The sequence below is a fragment of the Cetorhinus maximus genome, chromosome 14 (assembly GCF_964194155.1).
Source record: "Cetorhinus maximus chromosome 14, sCetMax3.hap1.1, whole genome shotgun sequence".
In the NCBI taxonomy this organism is placed as follows: Eukaryota; Metazoa; Chordata; class Chondrichthyes; order Lamniformes; family Cetorhinidae; genus Cetorhinus; species Cetorhinus maximus.
The window spans coordinates 45,441,949-45,465,403 of NC_135892.1; the positions used below are offsets into that span (position 1 = coordinate 45,441,949).

Sequence of the window (23,455 nt, forward strand, 5' to 3'; positions counted from 1 at the left end):
CGTTACCTCCTCAAAGAATTCTAACAGATTTGTCAGGCATGACCTCCCCTTGATGAAACCATGCTGACTTTGCCCGATTTTACCATGCACTTCCAAGTATTCTGAAATCTCATTCTTAATAATGGACTCTAAAATCTTACCAACGACCGATGCCAGGCTAATCGGCCTGTAATTTCCCGTCTTTTGCCTCACTCCCTTCTTAAACGGGGGGGTTACATTAGCGATTTTCCAGTTCTCTGGGACCCTCCCTGACTCCAGTGATTCCTGAAAGATCACCACTAACGCCTCCACTATCTCTTCAGCTATCTCCTTCAGAACTCTGGGGTGTAATCCATCTGGTCCAGGTGATTTATCCACCATCAGACCTTTCAGTTTTCCTAGCACCTTCTCCTTGGTAATGGCCACCATACTCACCTCTGCCCCCCAACTCTCTTGAACTTTGGAGATGTCACTTGTGTCTTCCACTGTGAAGACTGACGCAAAGTACCTGTTCAGTTTCTCCGCCATTTCTTTGTTCCCCACTACTACTTCTCCAGCGTCATTTTCCAGTGGCCCAATGTCCACTTTTGCCTCTCTCTTACCCTTTATATATCTAAAAAAACTCTTGCAATCTTCTTTTATATTACTGGCTAGTTTACCCTCATATTTAATCTTCTCCCTCCTTATTTCTTTTTTAGTTGTCCTCTGTTGGTCTTTGTAGGCTTCCCAATCCCCTGGTTTCCCACTGCTCTTCGCCGCATGACTCGATCCCTCCCCTAAACACATACACACAAACATTTATATTTTAGTACATGCATTAGGCACATAGAAATAATAAGGTGAATTACTTAAAGAAACAGGCTCCAAACATAAGTAAACTGTTTTCACTATGTCAAGAGATCTGCAATTGTTATCCGCAACTTTATACAAAATCAGCAAATAATATCATACCTGTTGACCCTGGGGACTCTGGAGGAGCTGTGCAACAGCAGCAATTGTATCTGTGTTCGACAGCTGAGAGATGGAGGCCCACGCGTCAGGTAAATTTTGAATTACATTAGCTGGAGTAGCAGGCGTGGCTGGAGTTCCTGGAAAATAAAACATTTATAACTATACAAATTAATCTTGTCGATTGAATGCTACTGTTTCTGATCAAAAAATTTTAAATCCTCATTTTCACATGAAATGCAGAATCTGATTTCCTGCATTCAATGAACCATCTGCATACACAAACAATGAATAATAAGCATACTTTGGCAATATGGTCTTGCCTGAAACATATGGAACTCAAAAGATGCATTCAGTAAGGTTAGAATTCTGATTTTGAAATGGGGGGGATGGCATTTCTCAATTAACCTAATTGATTAGATATTCATGAGTTAATGTACCCTCAGAAGTTTCAAAAAATTGTAGGAGCTGAGTTTGTAGTGACAACTTCACAACACCCTATTACACACACCTAAGGAGGCACAAGATGATGGAGAGAAATCATACATCATTCCTGGTTTAATGCAAGTTAACACACACTTACCCTGTGTTGAATAGGCTACTAACAAATCACAGAATCTCTCAGTGCAGAAGAGTGAAACATTTTATATTCGTTCATGGGGTGTGGGCATTGCTGGCTAGCCCAACATTTGTTGCCCATCCCTAATTGCCCTTGAGAAGGCTGTGCTGCCTTCTCGAACTGCTGCAGTCCATAGGTAGTGCTGCCTTCTTGAACTGCTGCAGTCCATAGGTAGAATCTTTTGCTCGATGTGCGGGCACGCGCCCTACACACTCAAGTGTGAAATAGCGTGCAAAACTGAGCGATATTTCGGTCGACAGGCATGTGCGAGAGTCAGCAGTACGCCCGCCGACAATAAGGATGTCAATTAAGGCCATTAAAGTAGCAATTGACGACGGGTTTTCACTGCCCACCTAATGTTACGGTTAGCAGACCGACAAATTGGCCTTTGCCTTTTTGAGGAAACCTCATCGAAGGGCGGGATAGGTTTCCGAGATTAATTTAAAAAATGATTAAAATGTTTGACCAGAATTTTCAGCATCTGTATGTTAGCGTGACTCATTCTGATGCATGGGCACTTGTTCCAGATTTAAATTCTGTTTTTATTGATTTTAAATTCATCAGCTCACTGAGGCAGTTCTCTGCTTTCGGGGAGCTTTCCTTCTGCACTCTGCAACGTCCACACTGCCTTCAGTGCTCGCCCTCCTCCCACACCTCCAGCCCAGCAGTGCTGAGCCTTTCAGCGCACCTTTCGCGCTGGCTGGCTGTTAATTCGCCAGCCAGCGTGAAATTGAGGTTGGCGGTCTGTTCCCCGGCTGCTCCTGGGTCTGCCGATCTGGAAATTCTACCCCATGCGTTGTAGGAACACCCACAGTGCTGTTAACGTATATATTGCATAATGTCAATTTTTCCTTTTCTGACAATGCAACTATATCAGTCTTTAACTGACATTTCTCCAAATAGGATTTTACCAGAACTGCATCAGCAGCCTTCAGGTGACTTCTCTTCGAACAAATCTAATCAAACTTGCACTTTAAATAGTATCCTTGACTTCTGCACTCCTGACAGGCATAGTCGCTTTATCGCACACTGATCATTACTCCATACTGAACTTGGATATGTCTTAAAACATTAATGTTGATGTTCAAAAAAGAAAACTATTTCTTTAGTACCAACGTGCTTGTTGAATGTTAACTGACAGTCAACATGCAAGATGTCACAAACTGCAATAAAGACTAGATAATCATCATTAACGGTTGGCTGAGGGATAAATGTTGGTCTGGGCACTGGAAAAATTTCCTTGCCGTTCTTCAAATAGTGCCCTCGGATACTTTAGGTCCGCCTGAGACGGCAGACAGGACTCAGTTTTAAACAGCTCGCCCAAAAGGCTTTGCAGCATATTCAGTACCATCAGCCTAGGTTAAGCACTTAAATCTCTAGAGTGGAGTTTGAATCAATGAACCAATGGCTGAGATGAAAATGTTACCACTAAGGCAAGGTTAGGTAGACTTTATAGCACAGAAGTAGGCTATTGTTACACAGGAGTATGCCAGTTCACACGTCAGTCCGATTCTAACATTCATTTAGATCATGGTTGATCTGCATCTCAACTGCATCTGTCATCCTTGGTTCCATAACCTCATACCCTTGCCTAACAAAAATCTTTAAATCTCAGGTTTGAAAATTTCAATTGAACTAGCCTCAACTGCTGATTGGGGAATGAATGTTCCAGAATGAGTGTTCCAGATTTCTTATGTGCTTTGAGAGATTAGCTGCTGTCTGATATCACCCTTGAATAGCCTTGTTCTAATTCTAAGGTGAACCACCGCTTTCCAACCCTCTTCTGGACTCTCAAACCAATGTAAATAGCTTCCATCTATCCTAGCAAATCCTTAAATCATCTTAAGCACTTTAACCCTTAAACTTCTGTGCTCAAGAGATTACAAAGATTAGTCTATGCCAGTGGTTCTCAAAGGTTTTTGATTCCACAGCCCTTTATCAAATCCACTAGTAATTACAGACCTCCCACCCAGTGGAAGGAACGTACCAAAATCCGAGCACCCCACCTCATGGAACACTACCTGCCCCACCTGTGACTGAGTGTGCGGATCTAGTTTTGGGATTTTTCACCTCAGGACCCACAACCCCGGAGTTGAAAAAAGTGATCCTCAGTCCCGAGAGACTGCCTAAGAAGAAGAATACAACAGGTAGAGTGTCTCAAAACCTGGCAACCTCATGACCAAGACTGTGCCAGATTTCAGACCTTGCTAGATTCAGATCCGGCGGTTTGGGTCACAGGCAGTTCAGGTCAAGCCAGGTCAGGTGGGGTCAAGGGTCACTCAGAGCGCAGCAATGCATCTGCATGCAAGCAATGAAGGGGGTAACAAGCCAAGTGCAACACAATGCCAATCTGAATTGTCCAGGTAATTTTTTTTATTTTACTCAATTAAAATTGTTATATGGCACATTCTAAAAATATCCAGTTTTTGGACAACTCCAGTTTTTGGGCAGTCAGATATGAGACACTGTACTGCATATAGCACTGGTGGAAACATCTTTTCTATGTCTATCCTGGCGTTACACTTAGTAGACATCTATTGAAAAATGTAGCAGTCATTTCAAGTCAACATTTTCAGTAAGAATTGCGAATTTGAGTTTGGAGGAGATTTAACATGTTCAAACTTTTGAAATTTATACAGTGGCAGACTTAAAATTTTACAAGGAAACATTTGTTTCCATATACATTGCCAAGAATATCAATATGGCCAACTTCCTCTTTTGAAAATATAAGTGTGCAGGCAAATGCATCGTGTGATGTTATATATAGACATTCAAATTAGAAAGTTGATCTCTGATCTTTACCAATTTCAGACAGATAGTTGATCATTAATATAGTTTGGTGTCTACATGCCTAAAGTAGGGAAGTTATTGAAATCATACAAACACCAAAGGTTTCTCATTCCTGGTGCCTACCAACGTCCCTTGCTAGAAATCAGTGTGTTCTAGATGTTATTGACTGCCCACGGTACCATATGAAGAAATGCCATGAAATACCAGAGGTCACAGCTAGCCAACTGTGCTTCAGTAGAAATCACTGATCACAGGATTGCAGAAATAAGTGGAGAAAATAAAATGGCATTTCAAACAAATATACATACTGTCATGCCCAGTAAAGGCATGTCATATTCATAACTTTAAACATTGATTGTGCTTGTATCGAAGCTTCCGGAATTGTCTTTTATTTCTTTAAAATGGACTAACATGAACTATTAAGATGTCTGCCAACAGGCCAAGTGACCTTTGCTTATTCAACACAGACTATCAAACTCCAGAAAGTTCTAATTGAGTCACCCTGGGTGGGGAGCTTCCCCCTGGAATGGACATACCACATAGTCAATGGGCTCCTAGAATCCATGTCTCCAGGTGATAATGAAGGAACTATCCACATACAGACATAGAGTCTAGGTTGACTATGTTTGCAATTCAACAAAGAAAATCTGACAAGACCACCAGATAAGTGTGAAAGACGATCATTTAGTTCCTATTGTATAGTGATGGCTCTGGGCTTACAAACAATTCTGGTTCAGCAATGCCAGTAGTGGTCATGTGATTGAAACGGGCTTGACATAACGGGTTTTATCTAAAGAATCAGAGACACCAGGGCAGACTGCAGAAAAACACTGACAAGACAACAACTGCAGAGAAAAAAGCTTTGAAAAAAAGTCTTACAGACTCAAAACATTAACTCTGTTTCTCTCTCCACAGATGCTGCCAGACTTATGTTTTTATTAGCTGCAGAGAAAGGCTGTGTTATCTTTGCCTTTTAAGAACCATCGGTTGCCAGCCAGTCTGAGAACTAGACTCTGAAGCTAGCTGCCTTTCAGTGAGCAGCCAAGTGCTTAACATGTTTCGGTTCCAAAATTCACCTGAGAACTAGCCTCCTACATATTTGACTACAAGAAACCTCATAACCTGCTGCCAACCCTTTGTCTACTAGATCCTCATTTCAACTTTAAATCATCAAAGCCATTCAAAAAACTACACGCTTGCCACAACATAGATGACTATGTGGGGGTTAGGATTAGTAAGTTTGCGGATGACACAAAGATTGGCCAGGTGGTTAACAGTGAGGTTGGGTGTCTTGGGCTACAGGGAGATAGAAACAAGATGGTCAAATGGGCAGATAAGTGGCAGATGGAATTTAACCCTGAAAAGTGTGAGGTGATACACTTTGGAAGGAGTAATTTGACAAGGAAGTATTTAATAAACGGCATGACACTAGGAAGTTCTGAGGAACAAAGGGATCTTGGCGTGTGTGTCCATAGATCTCTGAAGGCAGAGGGACCAGGTTAGTGGGGTGGTGAAAAAGGCATATGGGACACTTGCCTTTATCAATCGAGGCATAGATTACAAAAGTAGGGAGGTCATGTTGGAGTTGTATAGAACCTTAGTGAGGCCACAGCTGGAGTACTGTGCGCAGTTCTGGTCGCCACATTATAGGAAGGATGTGATTGCACTGGAGGTGGTGCAGAGGAGATTCACCAGGATGTTGCCTGGGATGAAACATTTAAGTTATGAAGAGAGGTTGGATAGACTTGGGTTGTTTTCGTTGGAGCAGAGAAGAGTGAGGGGTGACCAGATCGAGGTGTACAAGATTATGAGGGGCATGGACAGGATGGATAGGGAGCAGCTGTTCCCCTTAGTTGAAGGGTCAGTCACAAGGGGGCATAAGTTCAAGGTGAGGGGCAGGAGGTCTAGGGGACATGTGAGGAAAAGCTTTTTTACCCAGAGGGTGGTGACGGTCTGGAATGCACTGCCCGGGAGAGTGGTGGAGGCAGGTTGCCTCACATCCTTTAAAAAGTACCTGGATGAGCACTTGGCATGTCATAACATTCAAGGCTATTGGCCAAGTGCTGGTAAATGGGATTATGTATGAAGGTCATGTGTTTCTCACGTGTCGGTGCAGACTCGATGGGCCGAAGGGCCTCTTCTGCACTGTGATTCTGAGACCGGAAACAATAAATCAGAGACTGAATTAACTGTAACCTGTAAATGTCCACTATCGTTATCTGTATCCAATCTGTTTGTGTGTGTGTGCATGCGCATGCATGAGATGGTGTGTGGGGGTGTGTTAATTTGGGGTAAATATGCAAGAGCAAATTATCTTTATTTTAAACTCTCAAAAGCTTGCTGCTGATTACTTAATTGGGATACACACTCCAAGGGTAAAAAATTTGATTTGACACACTCCACATGATATCAAGAAATGGTTGAAGGCACTGGATACTGCTAAGGTTATGACCCTAACAATATTCCGCTGACAGTGCAGAAGACTTATGCTCCAGAACCTGATGCGCCCCTAGCCAAGCTGTTCCAGTACAACTACAACAATGGCATCTACCTGGCACTGTAGAAACATTGCCCAGGTATGCCCTGTATACAAAAACCAGAGCAAATCCATCCCGGCCAATTACCGCCCTATCAATCTACTCCCGATGCATCAGTAAAGTGATGGAGGTGTCATATCAAGCAGCATTAGCTTAGCAAAAACTGCTCACTGATGCTCAGTCTGGGTTCCGCCAGGATATCTCAGCTCCTGACCTCATTACAGTCTTGGTTCAAACATGGACAAAAGAGCTGAACTCCAGAGGTAAGGTGAGAGTGATTGCCCTAGACATCAAAGCAGCATTTGACAGAGTGTAGTATCAAGGAGCCCTAGCAAAACTGGAATCAATGGGGTTAAGGGGGAAAACGCTCCACTGGTTAGAGTCACACCTAGCAGAAAAGATGATGTTGTGGTTGTTGGAGGTCAATCATCTTAGTTCCAGGACATCACTGCAGGTGTTCCTCAGGGTAATGTCTTATGCTCAACCACCTTCAGCTGCTTCATCAATGACCTTCCTTCCATCATAAGGTCAGAAGTGGGGATGTTCACTGATGATTGCACAATGCTCATCACCATTTGCGACTCCTCAGATACTGAAGCAGTCCATGTCCAAATGCAACAAGACCTGAACACTTTCCAGGCTTGGGGTGACAAGTGGCAAGTAACATTTGTGCCACACAAGTGCCAGGCAATGACCATCTCCAACAAGAGAGAATCTAACCATCACCCCTTGACACCCAATGGCATTACCATTGTTGAATGCCCCACAATCAACATTCTGGGCATCACCATTTACCAGAAACTGAACTGGATTAGCCATATTACTGTGGCTACAAGGCCAGGTCAGAGGGTAGGAATCCTGTGGTGAGCAACTTACCTCCTGACTCCCCAAAGACTGTCCACCAGATACAAGGCACAAGTCAGAAGTGTGATGGAATACTCTCCAATTGTCTATAAGGGTGCAGCTCCAACAACATTCAAGGACAGAGCAGCCTGCTTGACTGGCACCCCATCCATAAACATTCACTCCCTCCAACACCAATACAGTGGCAGCAGTGTGTACCATCTACAGGATTCAGTGCAGGAACTCACAAAGCCTCCTGAGACAGCACCTTCCAGACCTAGGGCCACTATCAGCTAGAAGGACAAGGGCAGCAAATGCATGGAAACACCATCACCTGGAAGTCCCCCTCCAAGCCACTCACCATCCTGACTTGGGAATATATCGTGTTGCTTCACTGTCGCTGGGTCAAAATCCTGGAACTTCCTCCCTAACAACACTGTGGGTGTACATACACCATATGGGCTGCAGCGGTTCAAGGCGGCAGCTCACCACCACCTTCTCAAGAGCATTTAGGGATGGGCAATAAATGCTGGCCTAGCAAGCGATGCCCACACCCCATGAATGAATAGAAAAAAGATATATCTCTTATCATACAAACAATTCTGATTACGGGCAGTAAGAGAGAGCAAATACATTCTGTCCATGATAATACTAAGTCATATCTTTCCAGGCCTTTGCCTTCCATGTTTTCTCCCTCTTATCTCCATTTGTGTCTCAGTCTGGCTTCGGCGATTTGCTATCAGCATGTCTGACCTTCTCCTTTTCATTTCCCTTGTATCAGTCATCTATTTATTCTTTATGTACCTTTTACCTTACTTTAGGGTGGCCAAATGTCCTGGATCTCCCATGACTGTCCAGTATTTGAGATGCTTATTCCCTGTCCTTGATTGTTTGCATCCGGGACGCTACTTGTCCTGTATTCTCGATCATCAAATTTCGCGCATGCGCTGTATGTACCTCAGCATGCGCATGAGCTCTCCTCCCAGCTACTTGCTCCCATGCTACCACAGAACCGCCAGAACCGCACCCCCGCCCCAGAGAGTAGGCATCCCCTTCCCCACTTGAGTGACAAAGTACCCCTTAATTAATTCCCCGAGACTTGTGGTCACCCTGCTGTAGTATTAATTTGTACTTGTTACTTGTTTAAGTGCAATAGCATGGCAATATTTAGTGGGTTGAAGATGACTATTGTGCAAAGGCCATCAGAAGCCACTGAAACAGCCATGCTTGGAAATATCAGGGGCTTGGCCAAGAGGGTGCAAGGGAAATAAGTGCACTAACATCTGTTTCTTACACTTCATCTAACTCTATAGCTGATATGCTTGCAAACATGAATAGGAAAGTACACTGGAGAGCTGAAAAAGAAAATAGGAGGGGCCAAGGGAATGCACTAGAATAGATTGGCTGATAAGGTAATATATGAAAGTGTTTTTTAAATATACAAATAACAAAACGGTAGTCAAAGTAATGATGGGCTAAATTAAGAACCAAAAGGAGATTCTCCTGTATAAAACCAAAATACTGCAGATGCTGGAAGTCTGAAATAAAAGCAGAAAATGCTGGAAAAACTAAGTCTGCCAGCATTTGTGGAGAGAGAAATAGAGTTAACGTTTCAAATCCGTATGACTCTGAAGCAGTCATACAGACTCGAAACATTAACTGTGTTGCTCTCTCCACAGATGGTGCCAGACCTGAGTTTTTCCAACATTTTCTGTTTTTATTATTGGAGATTCTCCTGTGCTTGGCAGAGGGCATAACCAAAGTACTAAACGAGTACAATGCACCTGTCTTCTTGGAAGGACAAAGCTTGCATTTTTAATCAAACCTTTAATTTAGTAAAATGTCCCAAGGAGCTTTGCAAGGGCAATATCAGTCAAAATTCGACACTGTGCCACATGTGGTATTAGGGATGAAGAACAAAAGCTTGGTCAAAAAAGTAGATTTAAGGAATTCCTTAAAGAAAAAGAGAGAGAGAGAGGTGGGGAGAATTAGGGAGGCAATTCCAGAGCTTAGGTACTTGGCAATTAAAACCATAGCTCAACCAGGAGCCAATGTCAGTCAGAGAGCACTCAGGGGATGGGCAAATGTGGCTTGGTACAAGTTAGGAAATAGGTAGCGGGGTTTTAGACGAGCTCAAGCTTATGGATGGAGGGAGATGGGAGGCTGGCCACGAAAGCGTTGAAATTGTCAAGTCAAAGGGGAGAATATTGGCAGTGTTACAGTAAAGCAGGAGATAGTGGAGAAATTGGATAGGATAAAAATAGATAAAAAGGAAGTACTTAAAAGGGTGGCAGTAATCAAAGTAGAAATGCCACCCAATCCAGATGGCATGAATCCTAGGTTGCTGAGTGAAGTAAGGTTGGAGATAGTGGAGGCTCTGGCCATAAACCTCCAATGCTCCCAAGATATGTGCGCAGTGCCAGGGGATTCCAAATATGTTCAAAAAAGGGGTTAGGAGATAAAACCCAGCAACTATAGGCCAGTCAACCTAACGTTGGTGGTGAGGACATTTTTAGAAACAATAATCCAAGACAAAATTAATCTTCACTTAGAAAGATACAACAGCTTCATGCACTTGTTAAAGGCAAATTATGTTTGTCTGACCTGACTGACGTCTTTGATGTAATGGAGAGGGTTGATGAACATAAATGTAATGTATTGCTGTTGTATGTATTGACTTTAAAAAGGCATTTGGCAAAGTGCCACATAATAGGCTTGTTAGCAATATTGAAGCCTATGGGATTAAATAAGCATAGCAGCACAGATACAAATTGTCTGAGACACAGAAAACAGACTAGTAGTATATTATTCCACAAGTCTAGCTTAAATAACCATCTATTCAGTTCATCAAGCTGATTTTCTCAAATATGTGTTATTAATCAGAGAAGTTCTACATGTATATTTAAAGAGTTATGATATTAACGTAAGACACTAGAGCAAAAAACTTTCATTTGTTTACATATGTCAATGTCTTTGAGACCATAGTTTTTCAGATAAACACAGGTTTTTAATTCATTGAACTACCACATAAAAAGAGCCTCTGAAAACCAGTGTCACAATCAAAATGGCTTTATAAGATCTTATGTCTGATTTGAAAACAACTGAATTTTGAAAGATTCAGTCTTTGGTCTCAAACCCAGAACAATAACAGTATTATTAAACACTTTAACCAAATAATTACAGGAAGCACTTCTAAAAGGTGATATTTTTTGTGCCCAAGGTGAGATATTTTGGTACTTGGGCATAGCATATTTCTTTCACTTGTAACACCTACTGTAAGTTATGATACCTCGTATAAAGGATCAAATACAAAATAAAGATCCTTCCACTGTGCACCAAAGTGCCTTATCTTCCATTTCAGAAGGGAAAGCGGAGAGTGGAGCCTCAGGGTTAAACCACGAGAACAGGTGAGACTGAGAATGGAGCCGGAGAGTTAAAAGAGCTAGGCAACGCTGCTGGGTCTTAGTCTGTGGACCTACCAGGTTCGGAGAAAATCAAGTGTGATGTCGCAGGGAACCAGGTAAGTGGATTGGTTGGTGAGTATTTTACTCCTCTGCTTTTTTCTAACTCTTTCACCCTGGAGGACGAGGTTCTTGCTCTATTGTAGGGGAAGAAGCTAGCTGTTTGGTGAGTACCTGGTAAGTGGTCAAGGTCTATTCTATTTTTAAGGTTTAAAATAGTACAGAAATTTGTGATAAGATTAATAAATATATAAAAGAAATTAAATAATTTAATAAAATAATTAAGTAATTAATTAAATATGGCAGGACATGTGATGTGTCATGTTTGCAGCATGTGGGAGCTCCTGGATACCAGTGTTATCCAGGGCAAGTATGTCTGCAGTAAGTACCTGCAGTTTGAGGAGCTTCGGCTCAAGAGTCATTGAGCTGGAGGCTGAGCTATGGACAATGCGACACATCAGGGAGAGGGAAAGTTACTTGGACGCTTTGTACCAGGAGGCAGTAGGACCCGTTAGGATTTTCTGATTTGGAAGATGTCAGGGACAGCAGAGTGTGACTGCGGCTGAGGCAGGTAAGGGGACCCAGAGGGCAGGAGTGCAGGACTGTCAGCCTCTGTAATTGTCCAACGCATTTGAGGTTCTTTCGCTTGTTTGTATGAGAGTGGGGGCTGCAGTGTGGATGAGCTGACGAACCATGGCACTGTGTTACAGGAAGCTATTCAAGTGGGTGGGGGGGGCTGTTGGCGAGAGCAGAAAGGAATGTAGTGGTAGTAGGGGACAATATAGTGAGGGAGATTGACAATGTTGTCTGTAGCAAGGAGCAAGAAATCCAGACAGCTATGTTGCTTGCCTGGTGACAGGGTTCAGGACATCTGCTAAGGGCTAGAGAGGAACTTGCAATGGGAGGGGGAAGATCCAGTTGTCGTGGTCCATGTAGGTACCAATGACATAGGTAGAACTAGGAAAGAGGTTCTGCAAAGTCAGTATGATGAGCTAGGCACCAAATTAAGAAGCAGAACCACAAAGGTAATAATTTCTGGATTATTCCCTGAGCCACGTGCAAATTGGCATAGGACAAATAAGATTAGAGAAATGAATGCGTGGCTCAAAGACTGGACTGGGAGAAATGGGTCCCAGTTTGTGGGCCACTGGCACCAGTATTGGGGAAATTGGGATCTGTACCGTTGGGATGGTCTACACCTAAACCGTGCTGGGGCTGCTGTACTCAGGAGCCACCTAACCAGGGAAACAGAGGGGTTTTTAAACTGAATAGTGAGGGCAAGGGATCAAATTTGGGTAGATGTGGTAAACCAAAAGAGTAGCGATAAGGCAAGAGAGGTAAATATTAATATGGGAAATGATAAACAGGCTGTGACAGGAAGGGACAGAGAGTACAAATCTAAGAGTAAATCAGCAGATAAGGCAAGGCACTGCAAAAATAATAAAAAACTAAATGCTCTGTATCTAAATGCGCATAATATTCAAAACAAAACAGATAAACTGATAATGCAAATATAAATAAATAAATACAATCTGATAGCCATTACAGAGACATGGCTACAGGATGACATAGATTGGGACATGAATATTGAAGGATACGTGTCATTTAGGAAGGACGCAGGGAGTTAGGTAAAGAAGGGGTGGTTATGTTAATTAACAATGGTATTAGCTCCTGAGAGATGACCTAAGCTCAGGAAACCAGGATGTAGAAGTGATTTGGATTGAGATGAGAAATGATAAAGTCAAGAAGTCACCTGTGGGAGTGGTGTACAGGCCCCCTAATTGTAACTACATGGTAGGACAGAATATTAAAGAAAAGACAATGGGAGCTTGTCAAAAAGGTACAGCAATAATCATGGAGGAATTTTAACCTACATATCGACTGGAAAAATTAGGTATGCAAAGATAGCATATATGAAGAGTTCATAAAATGTTTTTGGGATAGTTTCTTAGAACGACACATTCTGGAGCCGACCAGAGAGCAGGCTATACTAGACCTGTATTAAGCAATGAGATAGGATTAATTGATAACCTCAGAGTGAAGGCACCCCTAGGTAGTAGTGATCATAATATGATTGAATCTTACATTCATTTAGAGAGAGAAACGAGTGTGTCCAAAATTAGCATTTTAAACTTAAATAAGGGCAATTATGGGTAACTCCTCTATTCAAAAAGGGATGGAGGCGGAAAGCAGGAAACTACAGGCCAGTTAGCCTAACATCTGTCATAGGGAAAATGTTAGAAGCTGTTATTAAAGATGTTATAGCAGAGCACTTAGAAAAATTCAAGGCAATCAGGCAGAGTCAACATGGTTTTGTGAAAGGGAAATCATGCTTAACCAATTTATTGGAGTTCTTTGAAGGAATAACATATGCTGTAGATAAAGGGGAAAATCGGTGGATGCACTATATCTAGATTTACAGAAGGCATTTGATAACATGCCACATCAAAGATAATTGCAGAAAATAAAAGCTCATGGCATATGAGGACATATAAAATACATATGGAGGCTGCAAAGGGACATAGATAGGTCAAGTGAGTGGGCAAAGATCTGGAAAATGGAGTTTAATGTGGACAAATGCGAAATAGTCCATTTTGACAGGAAGAACAATAAAAGAAGTTTGTTATCAAAATGGTGAGACATTGCAGTGCTCTGAGATTCAGAGGGATCTGGGTATCCTCGTGCATGAATCACAAAAGGCGAGTTATGCAGGTACAGCAAGTAATTTTTTCCATTCATTTACGGGATGTGGGCGTCACTGGCTAGGCCAGCAATTATTGCCCATCCCTAACTGCCCTTGAGAAGCTGGTAGTGAGCTGCCTTCTTGAACTGCTGCAGTCCATGTGATGTAAGTACACTCACAGTGCTATTAGGGAGGGAGTTCCAGGATTTTGACCCAGTGACAGTGAAGAAACGGCAATGTATTTCCAAGTCAGGATGGTTGGTGGCTTGGAGGGGAACTTCCAGGTGGCGGTGTTTCCATGTATCTGCTGCCCTTGTGCTTTTAGATGGTAGTAGTCATGGGTTTGGCAGATGCTGCTTAAGGAGCCTTGGTGAATTCCTGCAGTGCACTTTGTAGACGGTACACACTGCTGCCACTGCATCGGTGGTGGAGGGAGTGAATGCTTGTGGAAGGGGTGCCGATCAAGCGGGCTGCTTTGTCCTGGATGGTGTCAAGCTTCTTGAATGTTCTTGGAGCTGCACTCATCCAGGCAAGTGGAGAGTATTCCATCACACTCATGACTTGTGCCTTGTAGATGGTGGACAGGCTTTGGGGAGTCAGGAGGGGCGTCACTCGTCCACGATTCCTAGCCTCTGACCTTGTTGCCACAGTATTTATATGGCTAGCCAAGTTCAGTTTCTGGTCAATGGTAACCCCCAGGATGTTGATAGTAGGGGATTCAGCAATAGTAGTGCCATTGAATGTCAAGGGATGATGGTTAAATTCTCTCTTGTTGGAGATTGTCATTGCCTGACACTTGTGTGGCACAAATGTTACTTGCGACTTGTCAGCCCAAGCCTGGATACTGTCTAGGTCTTGCTGCATTTGGACATGGACTGCTTCAGCATCTGAGAAGTCGCGAATGGTACTGAACATTGTGCAATCATCAGTGAACATCCCCACTTCTGATCTTATGATAGAAGGAAGGTCATTGATGAAGCAGCTAAAGATGGCTAGGCCTAGAACACTACCCTGAGGGACAACCGCAGTGATGTCCTGGAACTAAGATGATTGGCCTCCAACAACCACAACCATCTAATAGAAAGCTAATAGAATGTTATCGTTTATTGTGAGGGGAATTGATTACAAAAGTAGGGTGGTTATGTTTCAGTTGTACAGGGAATTGGTGAGTCCACTTCTGGAGTACTGTGTACAATACTGGTCGTCTTATTTAAGGAAAGGTGTAAATGCATTAGAAGCAGCTCAGAGAAGGTTTACTAGACTAATACCAGGAATGAGCAGGTTGTCTTATGATGAAAGGTTGGACAGGTTAGGCTTGTATCCACTGGAGTTTAGAAGAGTAAGAGATGACTTGATTGAAACCTTTAAGATTCTGAGGGGTCTTGACAGGGTGGATGTCGGGTGGATGTTTCCTGTTGTTGGAGAATCTAGAACTAGGGGCCACTGTTTAAAAATAAGGGGTCGTTCACTTAAGACAGAGATGAGGAATTTTTTTTTCTCTGAGGGTCATGAGTCTTTGGAACTCTCTTCCTCAGAAGGCCATGGAAGCAAGTCTTTGAATATTTTAAAGGCAGAGCTAGATAGATTCTTGATTAACAAGGGGGGGTGAAAGATTATCGGGGGTAGGCAGGAATGTGCGGTTGAAGTTACAGTCAGATCTTCTTGAATGGCGGAGTAGGCTCGAGGGGCAGAGTGGCACACTCCTGCTCCTAATTCGTATGCTCATACGTAAATGTGCATTTCAGCAATGAGAATACATCCACCTCAATATTTAACAGTAGCTTCCTATATTTGTCTAGGCTTATTGTGGTCTTGATTTAGAGGTCCTTCGTGAGACTGCCAAATAGCTTATTCTAGTAAACTACTATGAAACTCCAACTGTTAAAGGGAAATAAAACTGATCTCTTAGCCTTCTCCAAGTGCATTTTAGTAAAGGTCATGTTACAATAGAACATAAAGTATTCACTTAGTTACTATAATTTAGAATTGCTGATTATAGGCAAGTAATTATAGGTGCACTCCCTCCCTTAACATGACATCATGAATGAGGAATAGTGCTCACAATTCCCTGTACCAATTCTTGACATAGTTGTGCCACAATTGATAGCATTAAACGAATACAACTGAAAAATTGGCAGCTGAAAAATCCAAGTGCTCCATCAACCTACAAAGATCTGTGATTCATTTAAAGGTAGTCTTGTGACCAGCAAGAAAGAGTGTCTCACCCCATCTGTTTGGGCTGTACTCAAAGCCTACACTGCAGAAGTAAAACCATGGGATTAGAGTGATGACCACTGCTTGGTATTTATTTTTAATCTGTTTATACTTCTGTTTTTTGTCCCTGTGCATGTCAATTCTGGTTTTGACCCAGAGGTAATACCACTGAGTCACAAGGTAAAGCTCAGACAACATTGACTGTACAGGTGTTGCAATCAGTTGGAGGGGTAAAACGGCCACTCCTCTTTTCCCAGTCCTTGTTTGACTGCAACGGGTTTTTTCAAAAAAAGGATATGCTTACCATTAAGTCAGTATTAAATGTTTGCATGCTGTGACCGCAAGAGACTCACAGGCAGGTTCCTTTCTAAGTTTTTAAAAAGAAAATAGTATTTATTGTATTTAATCCCAGTCTACTAAAAAATCTCCGACTTTCATGTACATATGCACTCAAGGTTCACACGACTAAATTACAGAATGGGAGGACAGATTAGACAGACATTTTTTTTTTAATTATTCGTTCATGGGATGTGGGTGTCGCTGGCAGGTCCAGCATTTATTACCTATTCCTAATTGCCCTTGTTCAGAGGGCATTTGAAAGTCAACCACATTGCTGTGGGTCTGGACTCATATGTGGGCCAGACCAGGTAAGGATGGCAGATTTCCTTCCCTGAGGGCATTAGTGAACCAGATGGGATGTTATGACAATCAGTAATGTTTTCAAGGTTTTGATTGAATTCAAATATCTGCCATGGTGGGATTCGAACCCAGCTCCCCAGAGCATTATGCTGGCTGTCGGGATTACCAGTCCAGTGACAATACCACTATGCCACAAAGAGTTAAAGGTATATGGGTCTTACAAGCTGATGACTTGGATGTTTCAGGCTGAGCTCGATGATCCCTCTGGATTCGGCATCAAAATAATTTAAATATGTTAATGGGCAATTTATATCAGTTACTATGGAGTCAAAAGCTGCTGGGATGATTCCTAAAACATTTGCCTGCAGCAGGTGAATGGCAGCCGACGGCTCAAATGTGCAGGCTGGGTGGAGAGCACGAGAGCGAGAGAGGTCTACTCAGGGGTCCTGTTTCTTCAGCGTTTCTTCTGCTTCTGTTCTGTGGCCTGGAGAAAAGCCGTTTCTTAAACACAAAAGGTCTGGCTTGTCATGTTCCTCTCTTGCCAACTGACCAGGTACCCAAACATGGTCATGGCTAGTGGATTCCAGGTCCATGGTTTATGTGATTAGATTATGGCTGGATGAATTCCTTTCTCAGTCAGAGTTCATTGTCTGAGGTGATTACATCGTTTCCACCCAGTTGAGCATCCAGGCCTTTGTCTGGGTGCTTTGCGAATGGGTTAGAAGACGACTCATCCGCATTCCTCGAAGGTGACTCTATCTGATGGAGTTTTCTAGACAGGTTAACTCCATTGTAACGGCTTTCAGATCTGTGGGGTACAGTCATGCAAACGTTCATCTGCCTCAGAAACTGCTATTTCGTGTCACTGGAATGCTGCATCAGTCTTTGAAAACTCAATCAGTGGTTTTCAGCCAGTAAATACAGAAAGTAATTTTTGATGCAAAGCATGGCTTTATAACAACAGGTCAATTCTTTTAAACATATGTCAGAATTCAGATATAATCTCAAGTCAAAAATGCAGCAGATTGAGACCAACACAGAAGAACTTTATGTGCCCAGTGAGCCAATAACAAGACAGAACTTGAATTTACTTATAATATCTTCAGGATATCCAAAAACACTTCACAACCAACTAATTACTTTTAAAATGTAGTCACTATTGTCTTGCACACAAATGTGGAAACCAATTTGCATGCAACAAGGCCTCACAAACAGCAATAAGACAAATAATCAGTTAGTGTGTTTTTGGTGATGTTGGTCGATGGATAAGTGTCTGTCGCGACACTGGAAGAACGCCCCTGTTCTTTGCTCAGTGGTAGCATGTGGTCTTTCACATCCACCAAAACAGGCAATCCAGGTCTCGGTTTAAAAGCCAGGATTTTATGGCCTGGCCGCGGCGTGTCTCCCCTCGGTAGATGCAGTGAGCCATTTAAATCTCCATTCAGTTTGGCACAACCGTAATTTCCAGCCGGACAGGTGGGGCTGTAAAATGCCTGGCCAATATCTCATCCAAATGACAGTGTAGTAAAATCGTCGTCAAAAGAATGGTGGAAGGAGGTAGGCAAACTATTCTTTAGTAGAATTGTTGTGAAATGAAGCAGCAATGGAAAACAAGACCTTATAAAAGGGAAGTGGATAAATTTGATTTTTTTTAAGAAAAATTAGGAAAGGGCAGGGAGATAGGATTACTCTTTCAGATAACTGACACAGGCACAAGGCCCCAAATTACTTACTTCTGTGCTGTAAAATTCAGTGCCTGTCACTGCTGTTGAACCCTCAGTCACATCTTCGTTACCTATAGACTTGACTATTCCAATACACTCTCGGCTGTTCTCCCACATTCTACCCTCTGCAAACTTGCCGGCAGCCAAAACTCTGCTGCCCATGTCTTAACTTGCACTGAGTTCAACTCCCCAACCATCCCTATGCTGGCTGACCTACATTGGTTCCCGGTCAAGTAATGTCTTGATTTTAAAATTCCCATCTTTGTTTACAAATGCCTTGCCCCTCCCTATTTCTGTAATCTCCTCCAACTCCACAACCTTCCAATAAATCTATGCACCTTTAATTCTAGCTTCTTGTGCATTCCCAATTATAATTACCCCACCACTGGTGGGCATGCCTTCAGTTGCTTGGGCCCCAAGCTCTGGAATTCCCCTCCATATCAATCTGCCTCACTTTTCTCCTTTAAGACTCTCCTTAAAACATACCTCTTTGGCCAAGCTTTTAGTCAACTGACCTAATGCTCCCTTGTGTGGCTCGGTGTCATACTTTGTTTTGTAATGCTCCTGTGAAGCACCTTTGGACATTTCATTACATTAGTGGCAGTATATAAATATAAGTAGTTGTTGTGTCTACTTCAAAATGAGCCTGAAGAGATTACCTACAGTATGTAATTTCAGGAAGGGAGGCAAGACCTAATATGAATTGAGCTTCACACAACAACTATCAAATTTGTATGCAGTTATGCTATACAATACCACAGGAAACCTGCACGACATTTTTGCTCAAAATATCAAGGCTGTATTTGCTGCCAACGCCATGCATGTGCAACTGTACTGTTTTACTCTGTGATGTCACTGCCATCAATGGAGTATGCAGCAGCCAGGAGCAGAAATACTTATCAGGCAGTTATTAAAGACAGTTTAAAAAAGCCTTACTTTCTCCAAGTCGATGGGGCAGAGGGGAGGAATGGAACCGAGCAACGGGATGGGGATGGAGCAATTCCGGATTACAATCTCCACATCCTGTGTTTGCAGCTCTGGAGCTTCTTCCCGGTGACAGGCCCAAGTTAAGGGGAAGAGGCTCCGGAGGAGAAGATTCAGAAACTGAGGGGAGGCCATATTGGGACTGCCCAAAGCAGCCCTGGAGCTGCAAACGCGGGATATGGAGACTGTAATCCGGAATTGCAGCCATTACTGGGTGGATCAGAAACCTCCCCTCCCTCCCCATCCCTGGCTGCCCGCCTACCGTGGGGCTCAGAAACTGGGTGAACAGCTTCAGAATCTGAATAAAATCCAACCGGCGGCACTGTGTCTCCCACAAATGATGTAATTGATTTTCTGTGCATAAGTAGGAAAATGCACATGGCAGACGGGTAACTGCGGCCATCTTGCGATGGCACAGTGAAAAATTAACATTCAAACACGCTTGCTGCCAACCATCACTTGTCAAGAGTTTGTTTGCACAATTTATTTCTACAGCCTTCAGTTCAGAGAAAGGTTCACAAACACATATGACTAAACAGAAGAAATATTAAAAAAAAGTGTTAATAATCCACGTAAAATAGGAGAATTGGGCCACAATACAGATTCAATGCAACAGAGGAAAGGATACTGCAGAGTCCAAGATCACTAGAGTGAAAAAAGGAAAGGTTATTGGGATAAAAGGAGAAAACGCAAAAATACACTGGTTCAAGAACAGGGAATCATCAAACATGAGATGAATAGACTAGTGTAGAGGAAATGGAAGTAAATCAATGGTTAGAGCTCCTCTGATAAAGAGAGTTTAAAATATTTTAAAATATAAGGAATTTTGAAAATGATAAAATTAGGGTTAACAATACTGAAAATCATAAGAAATATAAAGTATTATAGGGATGTAAAATGGAGATTAGAAATTTTTAAATGGACTATGAAAAAGGATGGTATAGCAAATAGTCTGGAGAGGCTTTAAGCAGCTCAGGGATAAAAAGGGCAGTAGACGAAGGTATCACAGAAATAGGAAATAAATATTTGCGCCGGTTTATAGAAATAAGGATGGGAATAAGAGTGGAGGTGCACAAAATGATGATATTGAACAATTGTTAGATAATCTACAGTGAAGAAATGGTTTTCAAAATATTTGCACAACTCAGGATGGTAAGTCACTGGGTTCAAATAGCATGTACCCTAGGTTGTTGGAAAAAGTCAGAAAAGGGACAGCAGAGACCCTAACCATAATTTTCTAATCCTTAGATATGCATATTGATGGGAGGGAAACCAACATAAAATCTCTCTGCGTGACAGGAGGGAAGGATAACCAGATAAATATAAATCAATTAATCTAACATCAGTTGGGATGGAACTGTAGTGGCATGGGTCAGAAAGTAGGTTCATGGGACAGAAAACAGAGTTTTGTGCTAATCTGTGTGGATAATTTGGATTTGGGTCGTAAGCATATCATCCTAATTTATCCATTACACAACAGGGGACTGCAGGCTGATGGGAGACATAGGCAAGGGTAGCGGAATGGGCAAACTTGTGGTAGGTAGAATTTCATGCAGAAAGGTGAGAGATAATGTACTAGAATAGATAATACAAGGAATAAGGGCATACACTGTTGAACTGTGTGCCTAAACCAAGAGGCAGAGGTTCAAACATACAGACCTGAAAATGTGATCACTATCGAAATGAGTGCAGAGTGCACTACATGAGCATGTTCGCATTAATGCATGGACCATGTGAAATTTTGTTGCTGATAACTGTGCGTCAGGCATGCAACTAGTGCTACCTAAGCTGCTTGCATGCCTGCTTTGGGAGAGAGAGTAGGGGTGGGGTTGGTCATGTGAGGGGGAAAGAGGGTAAAAACCAGATGCAGGGACTGCCTGTAGTTGCAAGAGGTCAATGCAGCCCTTAACTTTTACTCCATTGCAGCCATTCCAGGCTGTAGCAGGTGAAGTTGACGACATCTCCATATTTTCCTTTTAAGTGGTGGTGCAGTGTGGTTTCAGGCAGTAGGGAAATGTTGAAAAGTGCAAAATGGCTGCAAGAGATTCAGATAGGGTACCAGGCTGATGCAACTTTGGGAGGACATGGCCCAGGGAAAGGGCAAGAGATGGAAAGCACTCTAGGCACGATCTCCATCACTAGCAGGGCATGACTGCAATTTTAAAGATGTTTAGTGACCATACCAGAGTTGTCAAGGTAAGAATTCTACTTCCCATCTGAAGTATTTGCTCATGACACTTGCTTAGTTTTGCTCTGCAAGAATCACTGCACCACTGCAAACCACCTCCTACTTATGCTCTGCAGCCAAAAATCGCAACATCATTGTAACTTTCAGCGCTCCAAACCCACATCTTGCACACATCTGTACTATTTGAGAATGACAGGCACATTTCCAAAACAGTTCAGACTGCCACCAACACACTACTTTGGTGCTTTCAGGAGAAGGTCACATCCACACACAAGTGCACACCAAGTAACAGATGGCAACCAGAAAAGCCAGATGCTGCCTGCACAGATTTAACTTGATCTTCAGCTTTTTCCCACTCTCTGCCAGCTGTAAGAACCATGTGCGAAATCAGAGAGCACACTGAAATGAGCTCCCAGAAACATGCTGTTCTGCTGAAAAGGCTTGACTAAACAAATTCAGTTTTAATCATCACAAAGATGGTTGTTGTGGGAAAGGGAAAGTTTCACACTTGTAAACATTAAGGAACCTCACTGGAGGATGAGGTTAAGTATATTACTGTGAAAAGCAACTGTCACAGTTCACCATACCCTATTCTGAAGTGCTTAATTTTGATAATGGGCCCACTCTGCAGCACTGACATCCCTCACCTTTATGATGATAAACACCTTAAAAAACCTGTAATTTTCATTTATCTTATTTGTAGATCAATTAACTTGCATTCAAACCAAAGCGTTAAAACTACAAACAAATGTTACTTTTTTTAAAAAATGGCTACACACTTTTTAAAAATGTAATATTTAGTTTTAGGAAGGATTAATACAATCCTTGCATTGAGCCTTTGTCATCAGTTCTACAGGCTGAATTTAATGCCCTCCAAACCCCCAGCCCCCACCCCGGGGCCAGCAGGTTTGAAGGCGGGGCAGTGCACCCACAAGTCCCCTGCCGCAATTTTGCCAGCAGAAAGGGGAGCATGTCAGGCAGGCTAATACAGGCCCTTAAAGTGGTCAATTAATGTCCACTTAAGGGATTTATATTGCCACTGTTGAGGCCCATGCCAAACGTCCAGCCCAGCAGCTTTCCCTACACGGGTTGGAGGCGGCCACGGTAGGGGCACCGGCAGCTCTTTGGGCATGACTGTCTGTGGCTGAGGGGCAGAAGTCCCACCTCAAGTCATTTAATGGCCAATTGGCTGTTTAATGCCTGCAAGGCAGTCATCTGCAGTGGGAGCAGGCTCTCTCCTGAATTTTTAGCTGGGCGTGAAGGGGAGCTGAGACCTCAGTTCCCTGTTAAATCCAGCCCAATGCCACCTATTTGTTCAGCACTGGTCCTAAAGCTATTTGATAATACTTGAAGTATATATCAACATGGATTTTCAATTGTCTTTTTTACATAGACAACTTCCCAGGTGCTTCACAGAGGCAAGGCAGATGGCAAGCAGTAGACAAAAGATCAGAAAGGATGACTGAAAGCAAGGTCAAAAATACAAGTTTTAAGGAGGTTATTAAAAGACAATGGTAGCAAGCCAGAGCAGTGAATTTCAGAGTAGACATTGGTGGTGCAGGGGAAAATGAAATGAAGGGATTCAAGCACTGGATTGCGAGAGAAAAGCATACTTGCATGGGATTCAGGACTACAAAATACAGCATATTCCACAAAAAAAAGTGTGAATATATACTAGAAAAATGTTTTAGGTCTGCAATACTGTGATAACAGTAGCTATACTCCACCAGTGGTAATAGTTTAGGTGGCGAAATTAAAAGTTATTTTTGTTACAGATATGTCAGGAGAATAAATACATTCAGACTTTCATCCTGCTCAACTCAGAAACTAAAGAACACAGTAATTG

General features: G+C 42.5%; 1 protein-coding gene across 2 annotated transcripts in view; it reads right to left on the reverse strand.

Annotated features, from left to right (window-relative positions):
- Positions 1-23,455, reverse strand: part of scaf8 (SR-related CTD-associated factor 8) — a 188,678-nt gene that overhangs the window by 51,976 nt on the left and 113,247 nt on the right. For both annotated transcript variants that reach the window (XM_078556867.1, XM_078556868.1), the window contains one exon: positions 931-1,067. In XM_078556867.1, the coding sequence (XP_078412993.1) occupies positions 931-1,067 (137 nt within the window). The remainder of the gene's footprint in view (positions 1-930; positions 1,068-23,455) is intronic.